This window comes from Thalassophryne amazonica, chromosome 13, assembly GCF_902500255.1.
Source record: "Thalassophryne amazonica chromosome 13, fThaAma1.1, whole genome shotgun sequence".
NCBI lineage: Eukaryota > Metazoa > Chordata > Actinopteri > Batrachoidiformes > Batrachoididae > Thalassophryne > Thalassophryne amazonica.
In genome coordinates, this window is record NC_047115.1 from 5,020,813 (window position 1) to 5,036,737 (window position 15,925).

Genomic DNA, 15,925 nt, shown 5'->3' on the forward strand with positions numbered 1-15,925 from the left:
GCCATTTCCGGGTGTTTGTGGTGTTAACAGCTTCACTCATGTTCAGGTCTCTTTAAATGGGGTAGCCCTAGTCAATACAGCTTGATACTTGTTTGTTTGTGTTCCATCAGGGTAAAAATCTGAAACAAAAGCAGTGTTTGTTGCAGTTCTAGCTGAGAACACAACCGGGCACAGCATGCTGGAGAAGGCCATTTCATCCCGTTTTTGTACTTTTTATTTTTCTGTAGTGTGCAGTTTACCTGAATGCAGCCTGCCAGGACGCTGGTGGTCATCTTCTTATAGAGGCTGGCATACTTCTCACAGTCGGTGATAAGGTCTCTGAGCTCAGTTACCATAAGAAGATTGGTGCTGTGCTTGTCCAAAACTTTTACCAGAGTGTCTTTGGCTCCCAGACGGCACATCACAACTGCATAGTCTTTATTTAAAGATGCCAGCCGATACAGGAAACCTACGAACAGCTGGACAACCTGCACAACAAACCACAGGAAATAAGAAGAATAAGAAAGAAAGAAGTTTAAAGGACGTGTTGCACCGAAATCATAATTATGATTTATGCTGTTAGTGACCATCTTATACACTGAGATTACTTTGTCCATTTACGTGACTGGTTTCAATGGAAAGGGCATTCGCAACAAACAGCTATGGAGACTTCTGAAAACAAAGTTACTTGTGAGTACTTGTGAGTTTCAGACAGCGGTGGTGTGACCATGAGAAGCGTCCCAGCAAGCTCTTCAACGGAATGTAGCTGCTAGCATCAAGAACTGAGGCACAGATGAATTCCAATTTTTATGTAAGTGTGATTTTGTGTTTTGATGACTCGTTTTTAAGTGAAAAATGTTTATTTTGATGCACTCACAGTAAAAGCAGCAGTCCTGAGAAGGTTTATGTGCACCTGCATGGCCATGAGACATAAACGCAGCCTGTTAAAAACAAAATGCTTACAAATGTTGTATGTAACTGTGAAAACACACACACACACACACACACACATATATATATATACATACAGTGGTGGGCACAGATACCCAAAAAATTTACTTCGAAAACAGATAATCAGATAACTGAAAAGTTATCTTCGATAAAGATAAAAGGATAAACCACCCAAAAATGTATCGGAAGTTACAGATAACCAATAAATTCCAGTATTGCCTCCGGTATAGTTGCAACTACTAACAAGCTGATTCTGAGTTTTAACACCGCAATCATTTTTGGAAGCCTCAAAAGCAACAACAGACCCAAACAATGAATCAGCACCTTTGTCTTTCAGCATCCTGCCCCCTGCGGGAAGCTCCAGTTTACTACATGGTTTCCAGCACAGACGCAACCAGGTTGTTAAGCTCTGATGTAATGCATCACCTGATAAATCTGTTTCCAGGTCCAAAGACCTGCAAGTTTACAATTAGTTACATCTGTATGATCCTTTTAAGGATGTACAGTTTAAGTTTAGTGTTTACAGTGTGCACAAACCTCCCTCCCGCTGTTCTCCACCTCCACTAACTGCATTCATCTGTTTCTAAGGTAAGAACACTTAATAAAACATTTTTTTCTTTTACTTTGCCTATTTTATTATGCACAGGTAAAATATACATGTCTGTTTGCTAATAAAAAAAAATTATTTATTACAATAAACAGGACGTTAAAGTGCAACAGGACGTTAAAGTGCAAACTTCACTTTCCCCCTGAATGACATGAACAGGAAGCGATCGCAGCTCGCAGCAAATCCCAATGAAAATAACGGAGAAACGGCCTGAGCTTCTGGCATTTTTACATGACATAAAATGCAATAACAACGCCTAAAAACCAAGTTAATATAGAGTTTTAGGCACAATATACAAAGAGTTTTATGTTGCGATGTTCATACTGTTGTCCGTGTGCAGCCTGATCAGAGCGTCTCAGTGCAGGTCTCAGTGTTAATGACAGCGTGCCTTTTTTGTTCGGAGCCGGAAGTTGAAAATCACATGATGCTTTACGTCACACTTAACAACCAGACTGAGAGAAGCCAGAAAGCTCAACTCTACCCAATCACAGCGCTGCCATCAGGCCGAGGTCTTGGAAAAAGCAGTGCTGACTTATGGTTTGGTGTATAAATAAGATGAATACCGATAGAATAACTCCATTAATGTCAATTCTGTCATTTGTACAAAGTTAAAATATAACATATATCTTTTAATGTTGAATAATGCACTAATTCTGAAGTTTTGTAACAAACAGACAGATGGCATTCTGGGTAAAATGTGCCTCCGCTACACTGACTGGTTGATTAATTCTATGTAAACCAACACATTAATGTGAGGTATGTCGTGTGTTGGTGTTTACAGATAAATGTGCTTTTGTAAAATATGCCAATTTTATTTGTAAAAAAAAAAAAAAAGCCAAGTTGTAATTCGTTAACCATCTGATGTAACAAGTGTCAAAATAAATCGAACACTGCCAACTACTGGTGCCAGTGCGAGTTGAACACTATTGGCCAGTAGATGGCAGTAGAGACCTTGAAAACGTGCCAAAATAAAATTCCAGATAATCTGTGTTGCTACTTGCTACGTTTAAGATGCGTGGAATTTAATAAAAGCAAACACAAAAACATCTATAAACCAGAGAAAATATTCACGAGAGTTTCAGGGACTAGGATTTAATGCTGTTGTCCTGATCACAGTGTCTCAAATGCATTTCCCCTGAGATTAACCCATCACCCATCATGCACCTGGACAAAGCATATCCACACTAAAACCTTAAAAATTTGCGCATTACTTTAAAACTTAAACATATATCTGATATTTTCACTTTATAAAACGTCAGAAGTGACGATAATTTAAATAACTTGTCCGAAATAAATTTGGTTCAAATTTGAACTATAAATTAAAAATGTCCGTGTTGATAACAATTCGTAAAATTTAGGCGGCTTTCGATGGTTTTCAGTCGAGTGAGTATCCGAGAAACTGTTTAACAGCTGGGCATGTTCAAACTTGTCCAGTAACGCTTCCAACGGAGGTGGTTCTCAGTGGTGCCGGGCGATGTGCGGCTGCCTGCCGACACGCGAATCCGTCCGCACGTCTTTCGTTACAAAATCTCCTTTAACAGTGGAATGTCCGGATAAACTGCTGATCCCGACCTCTTCTGAAACTTCTCTGTTCTCTCACGACATCCTGGGTCAACAGAGGCTTAAATTTGGAAGTTTTCAGCTCGAAACAGGCTGACGACGGCGGCTCAGGGCGCGGCGAGCCCTCCGGCTCCATGGCTTGTCCTTAAAGCGACAGTAACACTCCATAATCTCTCATCAGCCCTTAAAAGTTTCACCGAAAACCAGCTGAATTTCCCGAATGGTGTCCACTCGGATGTGCCTTACAGTTTCTGAAAAAATTTTGATCAAGAAAAGCGCCAGTCTCTGAGCCATTGCTGAACAATGAAAAAATAGATGGGAAGGGTGGACCACTCCTCACTCAAAGCCTGCCCACAGGCGAATGACGCAACTGACAGGCGTAAAAAAAAATCACGCATGCGCACGAGGGTTCAAGCTTGTCTGATGTAATTACACGATTCAAATCCATATAGTTTTTGAAAAAAATAAAAAGGTCAGTTTCTTTTCTAATAGACCACACACACATATATATATATATATATATATATATATATATATATACATACACACACACACACACACACACACACACACACACACACACACACACACACACACAGTGAGGAAAATAAGTATTTGAACACCCTGCTGTTTTGCAAGTTCTCCCACTTAGAAATCATGGAGGGGTCTGAATTTTCATCTTAGGTGCATGTCCACTGTGAGAGACATAATAAAAAACAAACAAAAAAAAAAAACACGGAAATCACAATGTATGATTTTTTTTATATATATATTTGTATGTTACTGCTGCAAGTAAGTATTGGGAAAAAGAAAGCTCAGAACTCCACAGGAGGACCTGGTCAATGACCTGAAGAGAGCTGGGACCACAGTCACAAAGATTACATTAGTAACACATGATGCTGTCATGGTTTAAAATCGGGCAGGGCAGCAAGGTCCCCCTGCTCAAGCCAGCACATGTCCAGGCCCGTTTGAAGTTCACTAGTGACCATCTGGATGATCCAGAGGAGGCATGGCAGAAGGTCATGTGGTCAGATGAGACCAGAATAGAGCTTTTTGGAATCAACTCCACTTACCATGTTTAGAGGATGAGAACAACCCCAAGAAAACCATCCCAACCGTGAAGCATGGGGGTGGAAACATCATACTCTGGGGGTGCTCTTCTGCAAAGGGGACAGGACGACTGCACCGTATTGAAGGGAGGATGGATGGGGTCATGTATTGCGAGATTTTGGCAAACAACCTCCTTCCCTCAGTAAGAGCATTGAAGATGGGTCATGGCTGGGTCTTCAGCATGACAATGACCCCAAACACACAGCCAGGGAAACTAAGGAGGGGCTCCGTAAGAAGCATTTCACGGTCCTGGAGTGGTCTGGCCAGTCTCCAGATCTGAACTCAATAGAAAATCTTTGGAGGGAGCTGAAACTCCAAACCTGAAAGATCTAGAGAAGATCTGTATGGAGTGGACCAAAATCCCTGCTGCAGTGTGTGAAAACCTGGTGAAAAACTACAGGAAATGTTTGACCTCTGTAATTGTAAACAAAGGCTACTGTACCAAATATTAACATTGATTTTCACAGGTGTTCAAATACTTATTTGCAGCAGTAGCATACAAATAAATTATTAAAAAAAATCATACATTGTGATTTCCGGATTTTTTTTTTTTTTTAGATTATGTCTCTCACAGTGGACATGAACCTACGATGAAAATTTCAGACCCCTCCATGATTTCTAAGTGGGAGAACTTGCAAAATCGCAGGGTGTTCAAATACTTATTTTCATCACTGTATATATATATATATATATATATATGAATATGAAAAACAATGTCACAGAGACATTCCAGGTCCGTACAAAGGCAAACAGAGTTGTGAAATGAAATGGTAAAATCTGAGTAAAATTTGCAGGGGATCTGGGGGTTTCAGACCCACAAGGCCCCAGAAGCCAAATTAATGTATCTAATGATACATTGTCAATATCTCCTGGAAGAAAAAAACCTCAAACGAAGCACATATTTAAATGATCCAAGATTCAACCTTTCTGTCAATGGTAATGTTGAAATAACAGAATATGATGTGGAAGTAGGACCTGGAATGATTTTTTTTAATTGTAAACCAAATTCTTCATTAACTCAGAACAATTAAACTACATGAAATTTGAGAAAACTGAAAACACTGTTAAAGCATTTCAAAAACCACAGCTAAAGCTTGGAGAATATTTTGAAAATCAGGTAAAATATCAACATACTTTATAATAAAAAAATAAAGTCACATTATTATGTGAATTACTGTAAATCCATTAAAAGCCACGGTGTCTTTTTTCCCAAATAAAAAGGTCTACATTAATAAAAAGTCATTTATATTCTTGTGTGAAATCCTGTTTGAAAAGCACTATGTTTATTTTCCACAGAGAAAAATTCTTACCATGTTTCCTGAGGGCACAAGATGCAAGTCGCTTTTCCCTTTTCTTTTATCTTTCAGATATGTTCATGAAGACGACTTTAAATTCAAGCCAGCTCCAATTCCACGGATTCTTGAGTCCTTAAACTTTTTGACAGCGTCTTTCCCGCTGGCCTCCCTCCGTGACACAGACAAACTGCAAAATAATTATTTTAAAAACTTGATAGCTGTACAAGTACGCAAAGCCCACATGCTACTTTTAGCTTAATAACAGCATCTTTAATTAGACAACAGAAGCAGCGCATGCAGCAGACACGGAACAACACAGACGACAGCGTAACCAACCAGTCTCACTTTACAACAACTGTCATAACAGTCACACTTTGAGACAAGCAGTTTACTCCACAGAGTTCTGCGGATCCATAAATCTTGCACAATGTCAAAAAAAACAAAAACAAAAAAAAAAAAACGCTTTGTGATAGCCATTTTCTTAACTCTGTGATTATCACGATTACAAACCATCAGCAGAGTACAACACTCCCCCCCCATGACGAAATTTGTGTACTTTTCACAGCCCTGAATACGACAGAATAGACAAAACAGGATAAAGAAAGTTTTGGCAAGATACATTTGTCAGTATGTATGTTTGTTTATAATCATTGCATTTTTCACCTTTAACTCACCGTGAAAATGTTATTTTCTTAAGTGTAAATAGTACAGTCACAAGTCTACAAAAAGGTGCAGAAAGGATTTTCTATAGATAGGCACACAGCCACTAAGGAGGTGAAAACTGGGATTTTAAAAAGCAAAACCGGACTATAACATGAAGCTAGAAAACAAGATGGCGATGAATAATCTTGGATCTGCTTGGTCAAGTACGAGCGCCATTGCAGGCCTCCAACACTCTAAAGCCAGTAGGACCATCTCTTTTGATGGCTTCCAGTCTAATTATGAATTTGCAAATGCTCTTAATTGTTTTTATACACTTTTTGATGTTTTTGATTTTAATCAGGAAATACAGGAAGTGAGTCAAAGTGTGTGACAATCAGCACTTTTTTATTTCCCAGAAGGATGTTGAAAAATCCTTCTGTTCCCTCAAACCAAGCAAAAGCTGTGGTTCTGATAATATTTGTGGCCGTTTGCTGAAATCATGTGGGAAACAGCTGAGCTCTATTTTCAGTACATTTTTAATCAGTCTTTAAAGATGCAGCACGTACCAAGAGTTTGGAAGGATGCTGTTATTATCCCTGTGCCAAAAATCAGTTCTCCCAAGACCCTCAGTGATTTCAGACCAGTCGCACTAACATCGATTGTAATGAAATGTTTTGAGAAACTTGTAAGATCTGAAATCTTGAAGACAGCGGAGCATGACCTTGATCCCATGGAGTTCGCTTATAGACCCAACAGAGGAGTAGAAGATGCTACAGTCACTTTATTAAATTTGCTTTTTAAACATCTGGAGGGGAAAGGAACACATGTAGACTTTTATTTATTGACTTTTCATCTGCTTTTAACACAATCCAGCCCCGTGTGTTAGCCTGGAGGCTTTTAGATCATTTTAAAGTAAGTAACAATCTTGTGGGCTGGATTTTGAATTTTTTAACTGACAGGACACAGAGAGTGAGAGTGAACACAACTGTTTCGGATCAGGTTATATCCTCCACTGGTTCCCCACAAGGATGTGGGCTCTCTCTACTTTTGTTCATCCTCTATATAAACGTGCCGTAGCAGCAGAGAGGATAGAACGATTTTAAAGTATGCAGACGACACAGTTTTTGTCAGACTGCTGAAAGACAATGACAGGAGTCACGGCCCAGTTGGTACTGATTTTCTTGACTGGTGCAGTAAGTCTTTTCTTGAGATGAACATTTCTAAAACAAAAGACATGATTATTGACTTTCATAAAAACAGCTGTCCCAGTCAAGAGGAAACCGTTTTAAAAGGTCAGCCAGCGGAGCATGGGCATAGTTAAAGTGAGCTTTGAGCTTTTGTGTACAAAAAGGGACACCAGCGCCTCTATTGTCTGAGAAAACTGTCCACTTTTAACATGGACAGGACCATGATGACCGTGTTTTATCATGCTTTTATAGAATCAGTTTTATCCTTTTGTCTTGTTTCATGGTTTGGAAGCGTGTCCCTCAAAAACAAAAATTGTTTAAACAAATTGTGAAATGATCGAGCAAGCTGATTGGAAACTCAGCTTCATCCAGAATCCCTGTATACTAAACAGGTACAGAGGATCGCAGCTCGGTTCTAAGAGATGTCTCCCTCCCTCTTAAATCATAACAATTTAGATTTAAGCTAATAGTGACCATCCAATGATCCACCGGGATTACTTTCATGCGCTTTCATGACTGGTTTCAAAGTGAATGAATGATTTATTCAGCACACAAAAGTCCACATCAAAAAAACAGAAAAGATTGGACAGTAACACTTGTGGCTGAAAGGGTGTAGGCAGAAGCAAAAGCTTATATACACTGACCCCTTTTACTATGTACACACACACACACGTACACGTACATATATACATATATACGTACGTACATATACATATATACGTACATATACATATATACGTACATATATATATACGTACATATATATATATATATATATATATATATATATACACAGTAGTGTTCAGAATAATAGTAGTGCTATGTGACTAAAAAGATTAATCCAGGTTTTGAGTATATTTCTTATTGTTACATGGGAAACAAGGTACCAGTAGATTCAGTAGATTCTCACAAATCCAACAAGACCAAGCATTCATGATATGCACACTCTTAAGGCTATGAAATTGGACTATTAGTAAAAAAAAAAAAAAAAAAAAAAAAAATAGAAAATGGGGTGTTCACAATAACAGTAGCATCTGCTGTTGATGCTACAAACAAAACCATTATGTTCAAACTGCTTTTTTATCAATCCTGTGAATCACTAAACTAGCATTTAGTTGAATAACCACAGTTTTTCATGATTTCTTCAAATCTGCAAGGCATTAATTTTGTTGGTTTGGAACCAAGATTTTGCTGGTTTACTAGTGTGCTTGGGGTCATTGTCTTGTTGAAACACCCATTTCAAGGGCATGTCCTCTTCAGCATAAGGCAACATGACCTCTTCAAGTATTTTGACATATCCAAACTGATCCATGATACCTGGTATGTGATATATAGGCCCAACACCATAGTAGGAGAAACATGCCCATATCATGATGCTTGCACCACCATGCTTCACTGTCTTCACTGTGAACTGTGGCTTGAATTCAGAGTTTGGGGGTCGTCTCACAAACTGTCTGCTGCCCTTGGACCCAAAAAGAACAATTTTACTCTCATCAGTCCACAAAATATTCCTCCGTTTCTCTTTAGGCCAGTTGATGTGTTCTTTGGCAAATTGTAACGTCTTCTGCACGTCTTTTATTTAACAGAGGGACTTTGCGGGGGATTCTTGCAAATAAATTAGCTTCACACAGGGGTCTTCTAACTGTCACAGCACTTACAGGTAACTCCAGACTGTCTGATCATCCTGGAGCTGATCAATGGGTGAGCCTTTGCCATGCTGGTTATTCTTCTAACCATTTTGATGGTTGTTTTCTGTTTTCTTCCACGCGTCTTTTTTTTTTCTTTTTCCATTTTAAAGCATTGGAGATCATTGTAGATGAACAGCCTATAATTTTTTGCACCTGCATATAAGTTTTCCCCTCTCCAATCAACTTTTTAATCAAACTACGCTGTTCTTCTGAATAATGTCTTGAACATCACATTTTCCTCAGGCTTTCAAAGAGAAAAGCATGTTCAACAGGTGCTGGTTTCGTCCTTAAATAGGGGACACCTGATTCACACCTGTTCCACAAAATTGACGAACTCACTGACTGAATGTCACACTACTATTATTGTAAACACCACCTTTTCTTCTTTTTTTTTTTTACTAATAGCCCAATTTCATAGCCTTAAGAGTGTGAATATCATGAATACTTGGTCTTGTTGGATTTGTGAGAATCTACTGAATCTACTGGTACCTTGTTTCCCAAGTAACAATAAGAAATATACTCAAAACCTGGATTAATCTTTTTAGTCACATAGCACTACTATTATTCTGAACACTACTGTGTACATACACTGAGGAAAATATTTGAACACCTTGTGGTTTTGAAAGTTCTCCCACTTAGAAATCATGGAGGGGTCTGAAATTTTCATCTTAGGTTCATGTCCACTGTGAGAGACATAATCTAAAAAAAAAAAAAAAAAAAAAAATCCGGAAACTACAATGTATGATTTTTTTAAATACTTTATTTGTATGTTACTGCTGCAAATAAGTATTTGAACACCCGTGAAAATCAATGTTAATATTTGGTACAGTAGCCTTTGTTTACAATTACAGAGGTCAAACATTTCCTGTAGTTTTTCATCACGTTTTCACACATTACAGCAGGGATTTTGGTCCACTCCATACAGATCTTATCTAGATCTTTCAGGTTTGGAGTTTCAGCTCCCTCCAAAGATTTTCTATTGACTTCAGGTCTGGAGACTGGCCAGGCCACTCCAGGACCTTGAAATGCTTCTTATGGAGCTCCTCCTTAGTTTCCCTGGCTGTGTGTTTGGGGTCATTGTCATGCTGGAAGACCCAGCCATGACCCATCTTCAATGCTCTTACTGAGGGAAGGAGGTTGTTTGCCAAAATCTCACAATACATGACCCCATCCATCCTCCCTTCAATACGGTGCAGTTGTCCTGTCCCCTTTGCAGAAGAGCACCCCCAGAGTATGATGTTTCCACCCCCATTCTTCACGGTTGGGATGGTTTTCTTGGGGTTGTTCTCATCCTCTAAACATGGTAAGTGGAGTTGATTCCAAAAAGCTCTATTCTGGTCTCATCTGACCACATGACCTTCTCCCATGCCTCCTCTGGATCATCCAGATGGTCACTGGTGAACTTCAAATGGGCCTGGACATGAGCTGGCTTGAGCAGGGGGACCTTGCTGCCCTGCAGGATTTTAAACCATGACAGCATCATGTGTTACTAATGTAATCTTTGTGACTGTGGTCCCAGCTCTCTTCAGGTCATTGACCAGGTCCTGCTGTGTAGTTCTGAGCTTTCTCAGAATCATCCTTACCCCACAAAGTGAGATCTTGCATGGAATCCCAGGCCGAGGGAGATTGACAGTTATCTTGTGTTTCTTCCACTTTCTAATAAATTATCATAACAGTTGTTGTCTTCTACCAAGCTGCTTGCCTGTTGTCCTGTAGTCCATCCCAGCCTTGTGCAGGTCTACAGTTTTGTCCCTGGTGTCCTTAGACAGCTCTTTGGTCTTGGCTATGGTGGACAGGTTGGAGTGTGACTCAATGTGTGAACAGGTGTCTTTTATCCAGGTAACAAGTTCAAACAGGTGCAATTAATACAGGTAAAGAGTGCAGAATAAGAGGGCTTCTTAAAGAAAAATTAACAGGTCTGTGAGAGACAGAATTCTTGCTGGTTGTTAGGTGTTTAAATACTTATTTGCAGAAGTAACATAAAAATCATACATTGTGATTTCCGGCTTTTTTTTTTTATGTCTCTCACAGTGGACATGCACCTAAGATGGAAATTTCAAACCCCTCCATGATTTCTAAGTGGGAGAACTTGCAAAATCGCAGGGTGTTCAAATACTTATTTTCCTCACTGTGTGTGTATGTATGTGTGTATATATATATATAATACATACGGATAACAACAAATACAAAAGGAACAAAGCACATATCTTTGAGATTAATCAATGAATGGAATTTTCTCATCACAATAAAATAATTATTAATGCACAATCCAAAAGAAATAATATCAAATCAATAAACTTAACTGCCCATACTGTAAGGGGAGACTGTATTATTTTTATAGTAAGTCCCTTCGGCTGCTCCCTTGTTTGCACTCGGGGTCGCCACAGCAAATCCAAGGTGGATCTGCATGTTGAATTGGCACAGGTTTTACGCCGGATGCGCTTCCTGACGCAGCTCCACATTACATGGAGAAATGTGGCGGGGGTGGGATTTGAACCCAGAGCCTTCTGAACTGAAACCAAGCGCATTAACCACTTGGCCACCACCCCTTAGACCAGGGGTAGGCAACCTGTTCCAGAAAGAGCCACAAGGGTGCAGGTTTTCTTTGCAGCCACTGACTCCACCAGGTGATTTTACTGATTAATATCACTTTGAGCAGATGGAATCAGTTAATCAGTGAAATCACCTGGTGGAGTCAGTGGCTGCAAAGAAAACCTGCACCCTCATGGCTCTTTCTGGAACAGGTTGCCTACCCCTGCCTTAGACTGTATTATTTTTATAAAGTCTTTAAAAGTTGACTAGAGTAGGGTGTAATTTAATATGTTCAGTACAGATGTTCCAAATGTTTACACCTTTTACAGAAACAGTGACTTTTCACAGTAGTTTGAGTCTTTAATTTATCAAATAATAATATTCCTCTCAAATAACTGGAGTCTTTCATTTTAAACAGATCTTTGATATGTTGAGGTAGAAATTTGTTTTTGCTTTATACATGGTTTGTACTGTAACATAATCAACTAAGTCCTTAAATTTCAGAATATTCAAATAAATAGTGGGTTTGTTGGCTCACGATAAGGTTTAATACTGATTCTTATGGTTTTCTTTTGCAATTAAAGTATACGGGATTCACAACAGACAGCTACGGAGACTTCAGAGGTCCGCTGATCGGACCTGATCAGGTCATCACTGATCGGCCTTGCGTCAGTGAGAATGGATGTCTGGATGTCTAGCAATTTCCTACTTTTAAACTCTGAAAGACTAAAATGATGATTCTTGGTCCAGTGAGACAGCAGCATTAATTTGACCAGTTAACGCTCATCCTAGGCTCATGTGTCATACATCACACTGACAAAATTGAGGAACCTTGGGGTAATTTTTGATCCTACATTGTCCTTTGACCTCCGCATTAGAAATATTACGAGGACTGCTTTCTTCCACCTGCAAAATATAGCGAAGATTCGTCCATCCTGTCTATGGCTGATGCTGAGACCCTGATTCATGTGTTCATCTCTTCTAGATTGGACTACTGCAATGTTCAATTTTCTGTTTTGCTGCGTTTGAGCATTAGGGCTCTCAAATTGGTTCAAAATGCTGCTGCCAGACTTTTGCGTCTCTTCACTGGCTTCCTATCCCAGTGAGATCAGATTTTAAGGTTCTGCTACTAGTCTATAAAATTGTTCACAGACTGGCACCTCCCTATTTAGATGACCGAATTAAACCTTACGTACCGACCCAGGTTTTGCTTTCTCAGGATACAGGACTACTCTTAGTGTCCCTAGGGTGAATAAGAAGTCTGCAGGTCACAGAGCTTTCTCTTATCGTGCCCCTGTTATGTGGAATGATCTCCCTGCATAAATAAAAGTCAGATTCTGTGGAGACATTCAAGTCCAGACTTAAGACGCACTTATTTACCCTTTTGTATGGCAGCATACTGGCATAGTATGTTAATATGCTTTTTACTCTTAATTCATTTTATTAGTAATTGGAGCGTGCTGGCCTCAAATTTACCTAAATTCTGGGTCTTTTAGTGAAGTTTGGGCTAGTGGCCGGCAATCACCTTAGTATTTCTTCTGTTTTTGTTGTTGCTTAATGCTGAGAAATTACACTGTATTTGTTGTCTTTCTGATGCCTGATTCTGTTTTTTCTGTTTGAGGTGCAGCTCCATCCAGAGATGGGTGTGGTGTCTGTTTCTGAAACCCTCCTGTCCTGTGCACCGGCAACATTTCCTATATACTAGTTTTGTAAATAGTATTTGTTGAACTGTTCTGTAATTTGTGTCTGTAGCATGCCCCAAGCAGAGGGTCACCCCTTTGAGTTTGGTCTGCTTGAGGTTTCGTCCTCAAACCATCCGAGTGAGTTTTCCTTACCACTGTCGCCTGTGTTCTTACTCTGGGGGTTGGTAAGGTTTGACCTTACTTGTGTGAAGCACCATGAGGCAACTTTGTTGTGATTTGGCACTATACAACCCCTGGCAATAATTATGGAATCACCGGCCTCGGAGGATGTTCATTCAGTTGTTTAATTTTGTCGAAAAAAAGCAGGTCACAGACATGACACAAAACTAAAGTCATTTCAAATGGCAACTTTCTGGCTTTAAGAAACACTATAAGAAATCAGGAAAAATAACTGTGGAGTCAGTAACAGTTACTTTTTTAGACCAAGCAGAGGGAAAAAATATGTAATCACTCAATTCTGAGGAATAAATTATGGAATCACCCTGTAAATTTTCATCCCCAAAACTAACACCTGCATCAAATCACATCTGCTCGTTAGTCTGCATCTAAAAAGGAGTGATCATACCTTGGAGAGCTGTTGCACCAAGTGGACTGACATGAATCATGGCTCCAACACGAGAGATGTCAATTGAAACAAAGGAGAGGATTATCAAACTCTTAAAAGAGGGTAAATCATCACACAATGTTGCAAAAGATGATGGTTGTTCACAGTCAGCAGTGTCTAAACTCTGGACCAAATACACTGTAAGAAACAGCCTAAAGGAAATGGGATTTACATACAGAAAAGCTAAATGAAAGCCATCATTAACACCTAAACAGAAAAAAACAAGGTTACAATGGGCTAAGGAAAAGCAATCGTGGACTGTGGATGACTGGATGAAAGTCATATTCAGTGATGAATCTCGAATCTGCATTGGGCAAGGTGATGATGCTGGAACTTTTGTTTGGTGCCATTTCAATGAGATTTATAAAGATGACTGCCTGAAGAGAACATGTAAATTTCCACAGTCATTGATGATATGGGGCTGCATGTCAGGTAAAGGCACTGGGGAGATGGCTGTCATTACATCATCAATAAATGCACAAGTTTACGTTGATATTTTGGACACTTTTCTTATCCCATCAATTGAAAGGATGTTTGGGGATGATGAAATCATTTTTCAAGATGATAATGCATCTTGCCATAGAGCAAAAACTGTGAAAACATTCCTTGCAAAAAGACACATAGGGTCAATGTCATGGCCTGCAAATAGTCCGGATCTTAATCCAATTGAAAATCTTTGGTGGAAGTTGAAGAAAATGGTCCATGACAAGGCTCCAACCTGCAAAGCTGATCTGGCAACAGCAATCAGAGAAAGTTGGAGCCAGATTGATGAAGAGTACTGTTTGTCACTCATTAAGTCCATTCCTCAGAGACTGCAAGCTGTTATAAAAGCCAGAGGTGATGCAACAAAATACTAGTGATGTGTTGGAGTGTTCTTTTGTTTTTCATGATTCCATAATTTATTCCTCAGAATTGAGTGAGTCCATATTTTTTTCCCTCTGCTTGATCTAAAAAAGTAACCGTTACTGACTGCCACAATCTTTTTTTCTTGATTTCTTATAGTGTTTCTTAAAGCCAAAAAGTTGCCATTTGAAATGACTTTAGTTTTGTGTCATGTCTGTGATCTGCTTTTTTTCTACAAAATTAAACAACTGAATGAACATCCTCCGAGGCCGGTGATTCCATAATTTTTGCCAGGGGTAGTATAAATATAAATTTAATTGAATGTCCCTTCATGGTGAGTTTCAGCTGCTCCCTTCAGGTAGGAGGTTTAGGGTACGTGCTTGTAAAACCAAACGCGACAAAAACAGCTTTGTACCAGCAGCCATTAGTGCTGTTAATAAGTGAGAGAAACTGCAATATAAGTTATGTATTTCTTTTTTGTAGCTTCTTTTACCTTGTTTTTCTGAACAGCACATTCTCCTTTGTATTGGTATACGTAATAATGTTATGTTTTTAGGCTTTTTATCTATTAATGTTTTCACTCATCTTGCTTTTGATCCTGGGGTCATCCTTTGTTGTTCTTTTAGCCTCATCACTGTTGTCACTTTGTCTTGTTCTGTGTTGTTCTATGTGTTTACAAAACAAGATGACTAACTCACTGTAAACCAAATTTACCCAAGGGTATAATAAATCTGAATCTGAATCCTCCGTGAAGATGAAATCCAAATGATTGTATTTTTCTTCCTTCTTTTCCTCAAAGGACATACAGTCATGTGATCATATGACAACAGAGAATAAGATGTTTTAACCCTCTGGAGTCTAGGGTATAATTGGCTGTTTTGACTTTTGGTTTTACCTTGATAATTTATCTTACAAAACTCTTTACTTTGCTTTGTTTGGTATCATTTTTTCACCACAAACTCACCTGTGTGATTTTACAGTTTTTCTTTCATTTTGACATACTGTATCAACACAATGAAAGTAAATTCACACAAAAACCATAAAATCCGAAAAGAAAAAAGTTTGTTTTTTTACTGTGAAAATCACAAATATGTTTAAGAAACCATTTTTATAAATTAGAATGCCAATATAACTTGTAAATTTCAAAACATGTTTGAAATGTAGGACACAACAGTTATATACAAACTGTTTGCATTAAAATACAGGAAACGCTTCAGGCTTTTT

General features: G+C 38.9%; 1 protein-coding gene across 3 annotated transcripts in view; it reads right to left on the reverse strand.

Moving 5' to 3' along the window:
* The window catches only part of LOC117523944 (cullin-9), a 376,653-nt gene that overhangs the window by 221,779 nt on the left and 138,949 nt on the right, over window positions 1-15,925 (reverse strand). For all 3 annotated transcript variants that reach the window (XM_034185568.1, XM_034185567.1, XM_034185566.1), the window contains exon 16: window positions 240-467. In XM_034185568.1, coding sequence (XP_034041459.1) covers window positions 240-467 — 228 coding nt within the window. The remainder of the gene's footprint in view (window positions 1-239; window positions 468-15,925) is intronic.